Source organism: Crocuta crocuta, unplaced genomic scaffold, assembly GCF_008692635.1.
Source record: "Crocuta crocuta isolate KB4526 unplaced genomic scaffold, BGI_CrCroc_1.0 scaffold290, whole genome shotgun sequence".
NCBI lineage: Eukaryota > Metazoa > Chordata > Mammalia > Carnivora > Hyaenidae > Crocuta > Crocuta crocuta.
In genome coordinates this window covers 4,152,833-4,166,808 of record NW_027527429.1, presented here as the reverse complement: position 1 = coordinate 4,166,808, position 13,976 = coordinate 4,152,833, and the positions used below count along the sequence as shown (strand labels likewise).

The window sequence follows — 13,976 nt, the reverse complement described above, 5'->3', positions numbered from 1 at the left end:
AGGCACCGTGTGACACGGAGTGGACTCGGTGGAGAAATGCGCCGTGCCGCATTTTGGTAATTGGACATTCGGTATTTTGTGGCCTCCATAACATCAGCTCGCAATGATTTTAATAAATGCAGAGATAGCTTGCCTGATATCAAGGCAACTTTTAGGTAGCAGAAGAAATACTTTCTTGAGAGAGAGAACATCACGATCATGTCATTGGCTCTGTCCTGGGGTCGTACCAGGAGCAGGTGAGCCATGTGGCAGAAGGGAGAAGAGGCGTCCTTTGGCCCTACTTCAGTGAGAGGTAGAATAATGCAATTATCGGGGCGCCTGGGCGGCTCAGTGGGTTAAGCGTCCGACCTCGGCTCAGGTCATGATCACACGGTTTGTGGGTTCGAGCCCCGCGTCGGGCTCTGTGCTGACAGCTCGGAGCCTGGAGCTGCTTCCGATTCTGTGTCTCCCTCTCTCTCTGCCCCTCCCCTGTTCACGCTGTTTCTCTCTCTCTCTCTCTCTCTCTCAGAAATAAATAAAAAATATTTAAAAAAAAAGAATAATGCAATTATCACACCTGGATGCTCACATTGCAGCACTGCGACCCAGGAAAATTACTGAAATGCTTTGTGCCTCAGTTTTCACCTCAGTAAGATGGGGATCACGATAGCTAGTGTCTACCTCATGAGATTGTTGTGAGGCTTGCAGGAGTTAACGTATAGAGAAGTGGTAGAACAGGACGCTTATGAAATGCCAATATTTTAATATTTATGTGCTTCTGCCTGTGACTTGACAATAGCAACACAATTAGGTGTTTAGGGTGAATGAAAGTACGTGTTTTTAGGGGAGTGGGAAAGAGAATAGGTTTCTTTTACTTTTCCACTGAAGCACTAGGTGTTTAGAGCTTGGTGGGTAAGGAAAGGAGGCCACAAGCCAGGCTGCTGGGCTTAAACTTCCAACCCGTGTTCAAATCCTTGGCTAACCTCAGAAATGTGCCTGCATGCTGAGGATTCTGAGCTCAGTGGAGAGCAACAGCTGAAAAATTACTAAGCAGATACCTTAGCCTGTGCCAGGTTAAAGGTGCTTGTTATACACCTCAGGCTTTCCATTTAAGGTTCATTAAAGTGAAGATGATGTTCTAGGACTTAGAGATTCACCTTAGACTAAGGGCAAAAATCAAAATAGACCCACAATCGCAAAATGGAAACCAAAACCTCTGCAAGCTCAAGCCTGTCAGAGTTCAAAGCCCAGCATGTTAACAGCATATCACCCACAATGTCTAACATGCAAAGAAAAATTACTAAATATGTGAAGAAACAGGAAAATGTGACACACAGTCAAGGAAAAAAGTCAAACAGAAACTCCAAGATGCCCTGATATTGGAACTTGTAGACTCTTAAAATCTGTAAGAATTTGTAAGCCAACTCTTAAGTTTGAAGACTTAAAGGAAATGATTGTCATCTTGAACAGATGGAGAATTGCAAGAGAGAAATAAAAACTGTAAAAATAAGCAAATTTAAATTCTATAACTGATGGGGCGCCTGGGTGGCTCAGGCGATTAAGCGTCCAACTTGGGCTCAGGTCACAATCTCACAGTTTGCGGGTTTGAGCCCTGTGTCAGGCTCTGCACTGACAGCTCAGAGCCTGCTTGGGATTCTCTCTGTCTCAAAAATAAATAAATATTTAAAAATTAATCAAATGTGGGCACCTGGGTGGCTTAGTCAGTTAAGCGACCAACTTTCTTAGTTCATGATCTCACGGTTCGTGGGTTCGAGCCCCGCGTCGGGCTCTGTGCTGACTGCCAGCTCAGAGCCTGGAGCCTGTTTCAGAGTCTGTGTCTCCCTCTCTCTCTGACCCTCCCCTGCTCACGCTGTCTCTCTCTCTCTCCTAGAAAAAAAAAATTAATCAAATGAAAGCTAAAAAATATTTGTTGCCAGCAGACCTGTACTGAAAAACATACTAAAGAAGTCCTTCAGCTGAAGGGGAAATGACGGCAGATGGGAGCCTGGATTGGTGAGAGGGAGTGGGGAATACTCACATTTACTGAGAATAGTAAATATGTGGATGGGTGTGAAGTACTTAATTCCTCCCACCTAGTTTCTTTAAAAGACAAATGACTACTTAGTACAAAAATAATACCACTCTTTTGTGGTGTTTATAATACTTCTACATGTACAATATATGATAAAAACACAAAGGATAAAGGATAATAAATGGATTCTGTTTTTCTCACATTTTAGGTAAAATAGTACAAGATGAATTCTGTGTCCACTGTGCTAAGTTGAAAATACTATTGTAATCCACAGATCGGTACCTACAAAATAAGAAAGAGGAATCGCTAAAAAGACGTTAGAGGAATCTAAATAATGTAATAAATAAAGTAATAAAAAGTAATAAAAAGTTAGCCCAAAAGGTGGGAAAGGACAAACAGAAGAATGAAAAGAAATGGGGCAATGCAGAACAGCCAGCAAAATGGCGGACCCAACACAACTGTCTGAATAACGGCATTTAATGTAAACGGAGGGGAGGCTCCAATTAAATGGCATATATTGTCAGATTGAATAAGAAAGCAAGACTCAACCATGTGCTGTCCCCAAGAAATGCACTTTAACTATAAAGACATTGAAAATGAGAGAGTCATCAAGAAAGCTGATGTGGCTCTATTAGTATCAGGCCAGGTAGCCTTCAGCAAGAAGTATTGCCAGAGACAAAACGAGACATTTCATAATGATAAAATAACCAAACAGGAGGTCACATACCAATCCTAAATGTGGACACATCTCCTAGCAGCGCTTCAACGTCCGTGAGGCACAAACCGACAGAACAGAAAGGAGAAATACAGATTTCCAGGATCATGGCGGGAGGTGGTAACACCCTATGTCAGTAACTGATAGGACACGTAAACAACAAAAAAGTAAAAAATGAACACGCAAGTCACAGAATGAGAGGAAATATGTGTGTCTGGCAAAGAACCTGTATCTGGAACATATAAAGAACTCTTGCAAATCACAAGACCAACCGTGTAGGGCCAAGCAGGCAAATATCTTGAACAGATATTTCAAAAAAGAAATTATACAAGGACTAAAGGTCCATGAAAACGGTGGCTACGGAGTTGTGCACATTTTCCAAAGCTTGCACTTAAAATGTATTAAAGTCTGTGCATTTCACCATATATAATTTTGACCTTGATAAAAATGGTGCCAGAGGGCAAAGGAGAGAAGGACCTAGGTGACCCCTAGCTCGGCCACATGACTCGGTGGCCTCAGGCAAGTTACTAAACCTCTCAGGGCCTCAGTTTCTTTATCGATAAATGGGGTGCTGATGGACTCCTCCCAAGGCCATGGTGATGATCCAACATACAACACAAAGAGGGGAGACAGCTGGTCCGAATGAGGTGCCCTATTCAACCCTTTAGTGGTCTCCCTTCCCACCCCCCTTCTTCCTCTCCCGTGTCCCAGCTCTGGACAATTCTCTCTCTATGAATTTCTGCAGTACAAGTAGGGGAGAAAAGGAGAATGGGACATGTTCTGACCCGACTGAGTGGTAGGGGCCATGAGGTAAAGGGAAGAAGATGCCACCACCAACACGTTCTCACTCTGGCAGTCAGCATGATGCTTCCCCAGGTATGGGGTTGTCCGTGCTGCATGGGACAATGTGTCCGTGTCACATAGCTAAAGCTGGCTTGTCTGGCATTCTAGTAACTACGAGTGAATTGAACAGCATAAAGTTAACCTTGAGGTACTCAACGAAATAAAAGTGAAATCCTGTGAAGTTTCTAAAAATTTTTTTTAAATGTTTGTTTATTTTTGAGAGAGACAGAGCACGAGCAGGGAAGGGTCAGAGAGAGAGGGAGACACAGAATCCAAAGCAGGCTCCAGGCTCTGAGCTGTCAGCACAGAGCCCGACGTGGGGCTTGACGTCATGAACCGAGAGATCATGACCTGAGCTAAAGTCAGACACTAACTGACTGAGCCACCCAGGAGCTCCTGAATCTTTAAAATTAAATAGAAATATTCTGTATCACAGTGTTTGAAAACCTGCTAATCCTTGTCTGTTTATATGCATATTTTATATCTGTCTATCTGTCTATCTATCCATCCATCATCCATCTATCACCTATCACCTACCTACCTGTCAACTCTTACCACCATAACTCATATCTAAATGATATCAGAGACTCATTGCTTTTAGGGCTGACAGAACACTTCAGTACCTTTTGGTTTGACTGGTTCATTTTGAGGATATAAGACAGAGACCGGGGGAGGTGCAGAACTCGTCTAAGATCACGGAGCTGGCTGGTATATGGATCTTTTAGGAAACCCTATCCTCAGCCAGATATCACGGAATATTTACCCCCCACCCCCATTATCAGTGGGGTAAATGCTCCTGCAGCTTCCTTCTTATCACCTGTGTGATGCGTGGATGTGCCCAAGGAACCACACCCTGGCAGTTCAGGCCACGTGTGGAAGAATCCCCCCCAAATGTGAATGACTGATGCCGTTATTGAACGGGCTGGAAACAGAAATTGTGGCTTTCAATTACAGCGACGCATACGGGCATTTCAGGAAGGCCTCCGGGGGCAGGCGGGGGCTGGCCTGGACGGCACCGTAGGGTGTTTATGCAAAGGAAGTTGCGGTTTCTACCCATCGGAGGCCCAGCCAAATGCAGGGATGAAGTACTTTACAGGACAACGCGCCGGGGGAGTTTAGGAGAGGTGTGCGAGTCAGACTGAGGAAATCGTCTGCGAGGGTCCGTGCTCGCGGGCTTGCGGGAATTAACTGCAGGGTCTGAAAATGTGATTCGAACAAGGGAGGAGCATCAGAAACCGAGAAATGCAAGAAATACCTTGAAGACCACATGCAGCATCATCTGGAGGCCGCTTTTGCCGGGGTATTTCCCGGCAATGTTGGTTGCAGACAAGTTGAAGAGGTTGGCCCCCGTTTCGGTGCAGATGGCATGGACCAGCATTTTCTTCCCTACCCCAGACGGCCCCGCCAGCAGCAGGGATTTCACCAAAGGGGCGCTCTCATGCACTGCTGCCGAACCTAAAAAAGTCAGAGGCATAGGCTCTAAAATCCCACGTAAGTGCCTCTTAGACCCTCAAGGCTGCTCCGCCACCGTATGACCTTGGATTCCGCAACAGGGAAGAACATGTCTGGAGGATTTCTTCCCGGAGGCGCCCTTCCGTCTTAGGCTGTGATACCTCTGATTTGTCTGTCAGGGCTCGAGGAGGAGCCAGAGGGTCTCCATACATTGCTTCTCTGCTGCCCCTCACCCTAGAATTCCAGCCCCCCCAACTCATCATTTTAAAGGACATTCCTGTAATAACTCACCTCTAGCATTTTTTTAGGGTGTGTGTGTGTGTGTGTGTGTGTGGATTTCTCTGCTTGTCAGCAGTGGTGCTACATTCTTTGAAAGCTTAGGGAAAAGAATGTGGACGCACGGCCGGTAAGGAAGGCTGAGAATGTTCATTAGCGATTCTCAGAAGGGTTGGGGGGGGGAACTTCGTCATTCTGCCTGGGGTTCCCGCCTGCAGCAGGGGCAGCATCAGCCTGACGCTGGTTGGTGAAGTGACCCGAGTTCTCTGCAAGGCATCAGAAGCCCCCACACTGTCCGCCTCCTCCGGGCCAGAGTGGGACTCGGGTTTGAGCATCTTCTATCGTTCTGAACACACGCAGAGAGCACGTTGGCGCTAAGTGATTTATACCAGGAACGGAATGACTGTGATCAAAACACCCCGTATCATGTGACTTTGCTTTGGTCAACTACTGGGCACTTTCTGATCAGCTGTAAATAGACCCATGTTGCAACTATGATTGTGCCTTTCTTCCCCTCCATGTGTCATTGAAAAGATATAGGGAATTCACCAAGTAACCAGAAACGTTTTTTATGGTTACCTAACATAAACTTGGAACCCAGTTTTGAGCAAGTTCTGTTTAAAATGCAATTACAGGGGTGCCTGGGGGGCTCAGTCAGTTGAGTGTCTGACTTTGGCTCGGGTCATGATCTCAATCGGTTCCTGAGTTCCAGCCTCACATCGGGCTCTGTACTGACAGCTCAGAGCCTGCTTTGTGTCCTCTGTCTTCCTCTCTCTCCCCCTCCCCAGTTCATGTTCTCTCTCTCTCTCTCAAAAAAAAAAAAAAAAAAAAGAATAAAATGCAATCACATAGGCATGCTTTATCGGTGGTCAGTGGGGGATATGGTAACATAATATGATAAAGGAGATACTGTTTGTCATGATAGAGAGAGACGCAATTCATGGAGTGGTCCGTTCAGTCCCTGGTCTTGGGGACTGCTGCCTTCATGGCCCTGGCTGGGGCCGGTGGGGGTCCCATGTGGGGGAGTCATAGCTTGCTGCAGAGGGTTACGGCCAGGACGGGAGCTAAACCTCGGTGGAGGCAGCCAGAACGGGAGGCAAATAGTGCTGAGATCCATGTAAGCCACAGAGGGTCCAGAGAAGAGCTTAATTCCACCTCGGGGGATGGGGGGCTCAGGTCTGACTTCCGGCAGAGGGCGACCTCGGAAGGGGCAGAGCTGGACCGTGTAGATATGGGGACACGTGAGAAGAAGCCAGGTGACGGAGGCCCCGTGACTGCAGGCCCGGAGTGGGAAGTCGGGCAGGTACTGGGAAGTGGCACATAGTTCTTACTAGCCACGGGGCAGGGGCTGGGGCCTGACGCCAGCCGTAGGGGGTTCCTGGAAGGTGGCTGGTGAAGCCAGGGAGCAGGGAAAGGTCCTGGGAGGGGTGGGGGAGGACAGACTCTGAGGAGGGGCAGCAGGAGGGAAGCCAGAGGGACGGGGAGACCCAGGAGAACGTGTACTGTTTACTCCAGGGAAGTGACTTTCTGGAAGGAAGAGGGTGGTCACCAAGGTCACTCAGAGAACGGAAGGCGGTGGTCCGGGGAGGCCTCTGCACGTGGGGCTGATCCCTGGACAGCCCATCAGACGGGCAGGCATACCTGCCTCGGTGTTCACGGCTCTTCGTTGCTTATATGGTCTTTTAATAGCAGTTTAAAAAAAAAACAACGCAGAATCACTAAGAGTCCAGGCTTCTGTGCATTCACCCTTTCCAGCACTCGGAGGATTCAAGAATCACAAGTTGGCCAGTGGTCCGTGTCCTTCCTAAACCCAGCCCTGTCACTGCCTACCCTGGACCCTGAGAAAGTTCCTCGGCACCCCGGAAAGGCTCACTCAGCTGCAAACGCGGGGACTGAAACGTGTGTAAAACGATGTTTCTGCTCCGGGGGCGCCCTCCCCCCTTCCTCTCCTCCCTCTGTGTTCTGAGGGACAGTAATATTTCTGGGAGGGTGAGTGGGTGAGTGCTGACCAGCTGCATCCTGGGAACTCCCTCATCTGCCCAAGGGGCTTGGAAAGCTCACACCTCGCCCCGGGGTCGCTGGCGGAGGCCCTGGGGGCCAGGCGTGCAGAGGCGCCTCACCGTGGGTCCTCAGGGCCCTCTGCAGGGTGGCCGTATTGACCAGTCCCGGCTGTGGTGAGCTGACCGCCAGGGCCAACAGACACATTCCTTCTTGAAACTGGAAGCTATTTCAGGTCTGTGACGTTTAAATGAAGCACTGGAAGGCAGATCTGTGAGCAAACTTGCCTGTCTGGCCTGTTTGTGTCTTGCACACACACACATACACACGCACACACGCGCGCGCGGGTCATGACAACAAGCGCCAGCCCGATCTGGGGCCTGGGGAGGTTGGCGGCCTGTGGGGACTCCAGCCTCCTCTTTGACAAAGGGGGCTCGGGTGGGACGCTTCCTGAGCATCTTTCTTCTGATGCCTTTGCGCCACCTGGCAAGCGACCTCTGTCACCTCTGTCCTCGAGCCACGGCTCAAACATACCTCCCCTCATTTGTTAGGAGTCCCGTTGAAAGAAACATGCAGGTTCTTGGCACTCTCTGCTCTCCAGCCCTTCAGTCACGTGATGGAGGCTGAGGGCTCATCATGAGATTTGCGTGGGCCTCGTAAATACTGCATATTTTTTTATTGACCCCAAATGACACTGACCCTAAAGTATATACGCTTATTTATGACATAAATTTTATATGTGTGAAATTTAGGTTGACTCCTCCAATTCCATATACTACTTTATTTTCTTTTTAATTTTTTTAACATTTATTCATTTTTTGAGAGAGAGATAGTACAAGCGGGGGAGGGACAGAGAGAGGGAGACACAGAATCCAAAGCAGGCTCCAGGCTCTGAGCTGTCAGCACAGAGCCCCACGTGGGGGTTGAACTCACGAGCAGTGAGATCATGACCTGAGCCGAAGCTGGACGCTTAACTGACTGAGCCCCCCAGGCGCCCCACCATTTACTACTTCGCATTGAAGAATGAGTTATTTCTTGCCAGTACATTTAAGTCAAAATGGAATAATATTATAAGTGCCTAAACTATTCCCATACCATTGACTTATTTATTAAAAAAACTTTTTTTAGAGAGAAAATACATGGGGCAGGGGCAGGAGACAGCAGGAGAGAGAGAGAGAAAGAGAGAGAGAATCTTAAGCAGACCCCATGCTCAGCTCGGAGCCCAACTCCTGGGCTCAATCTCCTGAACCGTGAGATCATGACCTGAGCCGAAATCAAGAGTTGGACGCTCAACTGACTGAGCCACCTAGGTGCTCCTCTCATACCATTTAAAAACCAGTTAAATGAAACATGGCTTCTATTTCAGAATTGTCACCAGAGCAAAGCTTGGCTGGGGTTCTTACCTCTGCCCCAGATGACTCAGGCCATGCACATAAAAAAGTCATAAAATAATAACAGCTAATGAGAGCAGTTATCTCTGCTGACTTTCTGCACCTGCCCACACACCGCAGAACTCTGGTCCGTTGGTCTGAACAATCGCGATCGAGTCCTATTTAGCGGTTAGAGCCGACATCAGTGAAAACTGGCAGAGCCTTGATCCTTCAGATCCATGAAATTCACTTTCCCTGACTCATGAAAGGCCGGCTTTGTTAAGGAACTAGTAACGGAAGCCTGTGTATAAAAGGCAAGCCTAACGTTAGCCCTTTGTCTAATTTGATTAATTTTAATTGCAGGTGCTGGCTTTGGTTATCATCTCTCCGGATGACGGCTGACAGGACTTTCAGCNTGTGCTGTCTGGGATGTGCAACAGAGCGACCCTCACTCAGAATTCTCAGTAGGAAGAGTTCAGCCAGGAAGATACTGCCAGCGCCCGCAAGCAGTGCGCCCCTGCTTCTAAGAAAAGTGGAGTCTTTACCTAGAGGCAAGATCCCGTACAAGGCGATGAGCTGTCTGACATCCAGGAGGGAAGGCATGGGCTCTATGGACACTTGGCGAAGAGTGGTCCCCAAGTAACTGTACTCTCCTGGGGGAAAGAAACAGAGGATCAGGACATGGGGGGCTGCGCGGGGCCGAGCCGCATCATTTTGGCTCTTGTGACGCTAACGCAGAATACACGTTCAACGTTTCTGAGCAAACGTGATGGTCTTATGGAGTCGTAACGAAGAGCACCGCTTTTTTCGGACAGAAGCTTGAGAAAAATGGTCCGGTCGTGTAAACACGGCTATCCTGGCTATGGTGACTGTGGATTCCCTTGAATCTGACACTGACTTCCTAGTACTTCCAAAGATAATCTTTGAATATTAAAGATGTGAAGTAGCACAAAGTTCCAAAATGTAGGACATACAAAGTACACTAAAATATGATGGGTTTTTATTCAATTTATAGGCGAAGCGATTGTGTCCAACATCTGCACAGACTTTACCAGTAAATTATTTAAGATCAATGTGGAATTTGTACTGGAGCAGGTGTACATCTGAACTAAAACGCAATCATTTGGAAGGAAGGCGAGGAGTCTAATTTAGGATAAATAGAAACATCTCCTTTGGAGGGCAATATTCATTTACATTTTTATCATTTTCGAAGGATTACCAAAGGAGTAATAATAGAAATAAATCTTTACAGGTTTAATTAGAAGGCATCAAAGGTCTTAATTGTAACTGGTCATAAATCTGAAGTGTTATTTTCTAACTAATTTGATAAGGTCACCAAGAAAATTAGTTTGCCCATCTCCATTTGTCATGAGGAAGGACCTTTACATGCTCATGCAGTTCTCTCTTGATTTGTACCTGAGTCTGAAGGAAAAATATTCAGTGCATGAGTCACAGTGTCTTGATCGTTTTTTACTGATCTTTTCTTTCTATAAGAAGTATGGGTCTTACAGAGCTTTGGATGTGATACCTGTGTGTCAAATATAATGCACTTCCGTGTATGTGAAATGAGAGAAGCTTTAAACAAGCATTTTCGATGCTAAGAAAATCAGAGTTAAAAACCAGCTAATGATGGTGGTTTTGTTGTGGAAGGCAGGCTTTCAAAGCTTCCGCAGGAAAAACAGTGCTTGGCAAGGACAGTGGGTATTGGTGGAGGGAATAAGCGATAATGAAAGCGTCTATTGTGGCTTCTGATCCCCGAGCTTTTTAATGAGCAGGTAATAAAGAGAAGAGTGGTTAATTTCACCTTCACCAGAGCAGGAAGAGATCCTGTAGCCACCATTAAATCCAGTGCTTATTGCTGTAAACATGACATTAGAGGTGATCTGAAAGTGACCCCAATTTTCCTGCTTAAATAAGTCCATATTACTATCCAGATGCACCATATTTCCTAGAACCTAACAGATTTTATTTAGATGCATCATATTAAATTGAATTAGTGATCGTTCATTCTGATGGAGCGAAGGACACACCAGCCCCGGCCGCCTGCCAAGTGTTAAGACTCATCTCGAAAGTGTTTCGCCGTGTTTTGTGGTTGCCCAGCGTGGAAGACATAAACCCTGCCCATCTATTCAGGCAGAACTTAGAACCTTCAGGATTCCCTGCACAGGTATCAGGTCTCTCTCCGGAGAGGGAAGAAGGAAATGGTGGATGAAAAGGTGTGTTAGACACAAGACATGGACAAGGGTAATCAAACCTACAACAGTGGACGGAAAAGACCCAGGGAATGTGTTACGGGTGGGATCGTGTTTCCTTAAAATTCTGATGCTGAAATCCAGATCCCCAGTATCTCAGAATGTGACCTCGTTTGGAAATAAGGCTGTTGCAGATGAACTGGTGAAGGCGAGGTCGTGAGGGGGGCCCCAGTCCCAGATGACTGGCGTCCTGCATAAACTGGGGAACTGTGCACACAGACGTGCGCTCAGGGAGGGCGGTGGAGATGGACGCAGGCGCGGGGAGATGCAGCAGAAGCCAAGGAACGCCAGAGGCACAGCAAACCGTCCGGGGACAAGATGAGGGAGGAAATGATGAGGTCACATCAGGTCAGGGAGGGCGAGGGAGGCGGAGCAGCCAGGGGGAGGGCTGGGGGTCAGGAGCAGGACAGATGTGGGGCTGGGGAGGGGTGGGTGCGGGGGGTCCCAGCAGAGCAAGCGGCAGCTCCTCGCGCCCTTGGGAGGAAGCAGCCCCGATGACATCCTGATCGCACTAGTGACCTCCAGATAGTGAGGGGATATGTGTCTGCTGCTGGGGCCCCTCGGCCTGTGACAGCTGTCACAGCAGCTGTAGCAAACCAGTGCGGAAGGAGTAAAATAATGGAAGAGAAGATGGGCATAACAGCAGTAAAAAAAATAACGATAAATAAAAAAAATCTTCAAGGTGGGATCAGCCTCGAAACTTTCCATTTTACCCCACACAGCATTAAAAAGAGTATGAAAGGGGTGTCTGGGCAGCTCAGTCGGTTAAGTGTCTGACTCTTGGTTTCAGCTCAGGTCATGAGCTCAGGGTTTGGGAGTTCGAGCCCTGCACTGGACTCTGTACTGACCGTGCGGAGCCTGCGTGAGATCCTCGCTCCCTCTGTGCCCCTTCCCTGTTCTTGAGCACTTGCTCCCCCTCTCTCCCTCTCAAAATAAATGAATCAAGTTAGAAAAAAAAAAGGGTAGGAAGAACAGAGTAATTTCTAAGAAATTCTAGCTTCCTAAATACATTCCTCAGGGGCAAGGGGTGGAGGCTGAGGAACAGACGCTGCTGGTGGGTNGCCTCCTACGTGGTTAAAATTCAGGGGAACTGACTTGTTCATAACTGTTATGTCGGACACAGGCCGCCCAGCTTCCGGAACGAGGTCAGCAGACAGACTGCTCCAGGCTGACTTCGTGGTGTGACAGAGGCAGGCCAAGATTGTGCACCTGCTGGGTTCCCACCTGCTCCGAAGCTTTGGGGGTGGGGGTGGAGGCTGGGGGGGTCTCCTATGTAAATAGTTAAGTTGTACCTTCTAAGCCGGGCCGTGGAGAAGCTGTTGGGTGTTCTCATCCGTAGGGCAGGCTCTGAACGCCAAGGCGAGTTCGAGAAACACTACCTCTGGTCTCGAGTGGGACAGGATAACTTAATTGAGGGGAGTATTAATTTGTGTTTGTTCTCCCTATATCTTGCCCTCAAGCAGTGGCTGCCCACTCGGCGCTTCGTGCTTCTGCGACGTGGACCGGTGGGGGGAGGGCCACAGAGATACCACGGAGTCACCAGCCCTCCGAATGGCAGCCCTTGAGCCTGCCAGGGAGGGGCAGGACTCTAGCTAGCTCTGCGCGAAGCATGGCCCCAAATGCCCTCTCTCCCAACTCATGAAATTCTCACAGTGATTTCACGGGGCAGCTGCCGTTAATTCTCCCATAATTGTGGAAACCGAGGCACAGAAGAATTACAGAAAGGCCACACCTCCTTCAGAGGACGAGGGGTGGGGGGAAGAGGCATTTCTGTCTTCCACATCTTATTTCTCTTAAAGCCATAGTTGCGGACTTTAAACAAATGTTATTTATTTATTTTGAGAGAGAGAGAGTGCAGGCCTACAATATGCACGTGTGGGGGAGGGCCAGAGAACGAGGGAGAGAGAGAATCCTAAGCAGATTCCCTAGGTGGGGCTTGATCCCACGACCCCAAGATTATGACCTGAGCTGATGCTAAGAGTCGGACGCTCGAATGACCGAGCTGCCCAGGCACCCCTTATTTCTTGACTTTGTTCATTTTTGTATTCATTATAATTTATTCTCTTCATTTCTAATATTCCTTGAGTTTTGTCATCTCACTTCTGATTTTTTCTAATTCCATGCTATGTATTCTTACATTTCTTTTTAAAAAAAATTTCTTTTAATGTTTATTTATTTTTGAGAGAGACAGAGTACAAGTAGGGGAGGGGCAGAGAGAGAGGGAGACACAGAATCCAAAGCAGCTCCAGGCTCTGAGCTGTCAGGCGCACAACCTGAGCGGAAGGGGACACTTAACCCACTGAGCCACCCAGACCCTCAGGCATGTCCTTTTGTGGTGTTAATTTGTTCCTTATTCTTTCTTTTTGCTAGAAACTTTGCATGGGCTTTGACCTTTTATGTGAGACAACATTTCTCTACTTTAGAGGAGTGCTTGGCTCAGCATAGCTTTTCGAACGTCACAGAGCCCCCTCTCTGTTGTTTTTATATAAATTAAAATCATGGTGTGCTTGCTTTGAGTCGCGTACAGACCTTCTGGTTTGGCCCTCTGTGCATCCCCGTGAGTGCCCGCGGGTATTTTGACATTCCTCTGCTCTGTGTCCCCGGTTGGCTCCTACTTTGGGGTCGGAGGGGAGACCTCTCACTTTGCTTTGGTGTAAATGTCTGCGGGTTTTTGTTTTTGCTCTCTGGCTGCTATTTTTATGCAGGGATTTGGGACCATCCACTGCCATCTTTCAGGCTAAAGATCTTAACTGGGAAAAAATAAGGAAAACATGGAAAAAGCCCTTTTGGGATTCGACTGATTTTGTTAGACTGTGTCACTGTCATTTGAGGTCACTCTTAAGTGTCTGACTGCATTCACTTTGGCCTTAGGTGTCATAAAGGTGTTGCCTGGAAACTGACAGAGAGATCATTGCAAAGTCCAGGAGGGACAGGAACTCAATAAGAAGATGAGAGATATGTCTATTAAGTTATTTTTGTACTTGTGCCTGTCTAATCACTAGAAATTCAGTGATGACAGAAAGACACAATGTCACAGGAGAAAGCAGACAAGAAGTCAG

At 47.7% G+C, this 13,976-nt stretch overlaps 1 protein-coding gene across 1 annotated transcript in view; it reads right to left on the bottom strand.

The window, feature by feature from the left end:
- DRC11 (dynein regulatory complex subunit 11) overlaps positions 1–13,976 on the bottom strand; it is a 148,046-nt gene that overhangs the window by 31,713 nt on the left and 102,357 nt on the right. Inside the window, exons 14-15 of the mRNA XM_077758417.1 lie at positions 9,211–9,318; positions 4,825–5,024 (exon numbers count right to left, since the gene is read on the bottom strand). Of these exons, the coding sequence (XP_077614543.1) occupies positions 4,825–5,024; positions 9,211–9,318 (308 nt within the window). The remainder of the gene's footprint in view (positions 1–4,824; positions 5,025–9,210; positions 9,319–13,976) is intronic.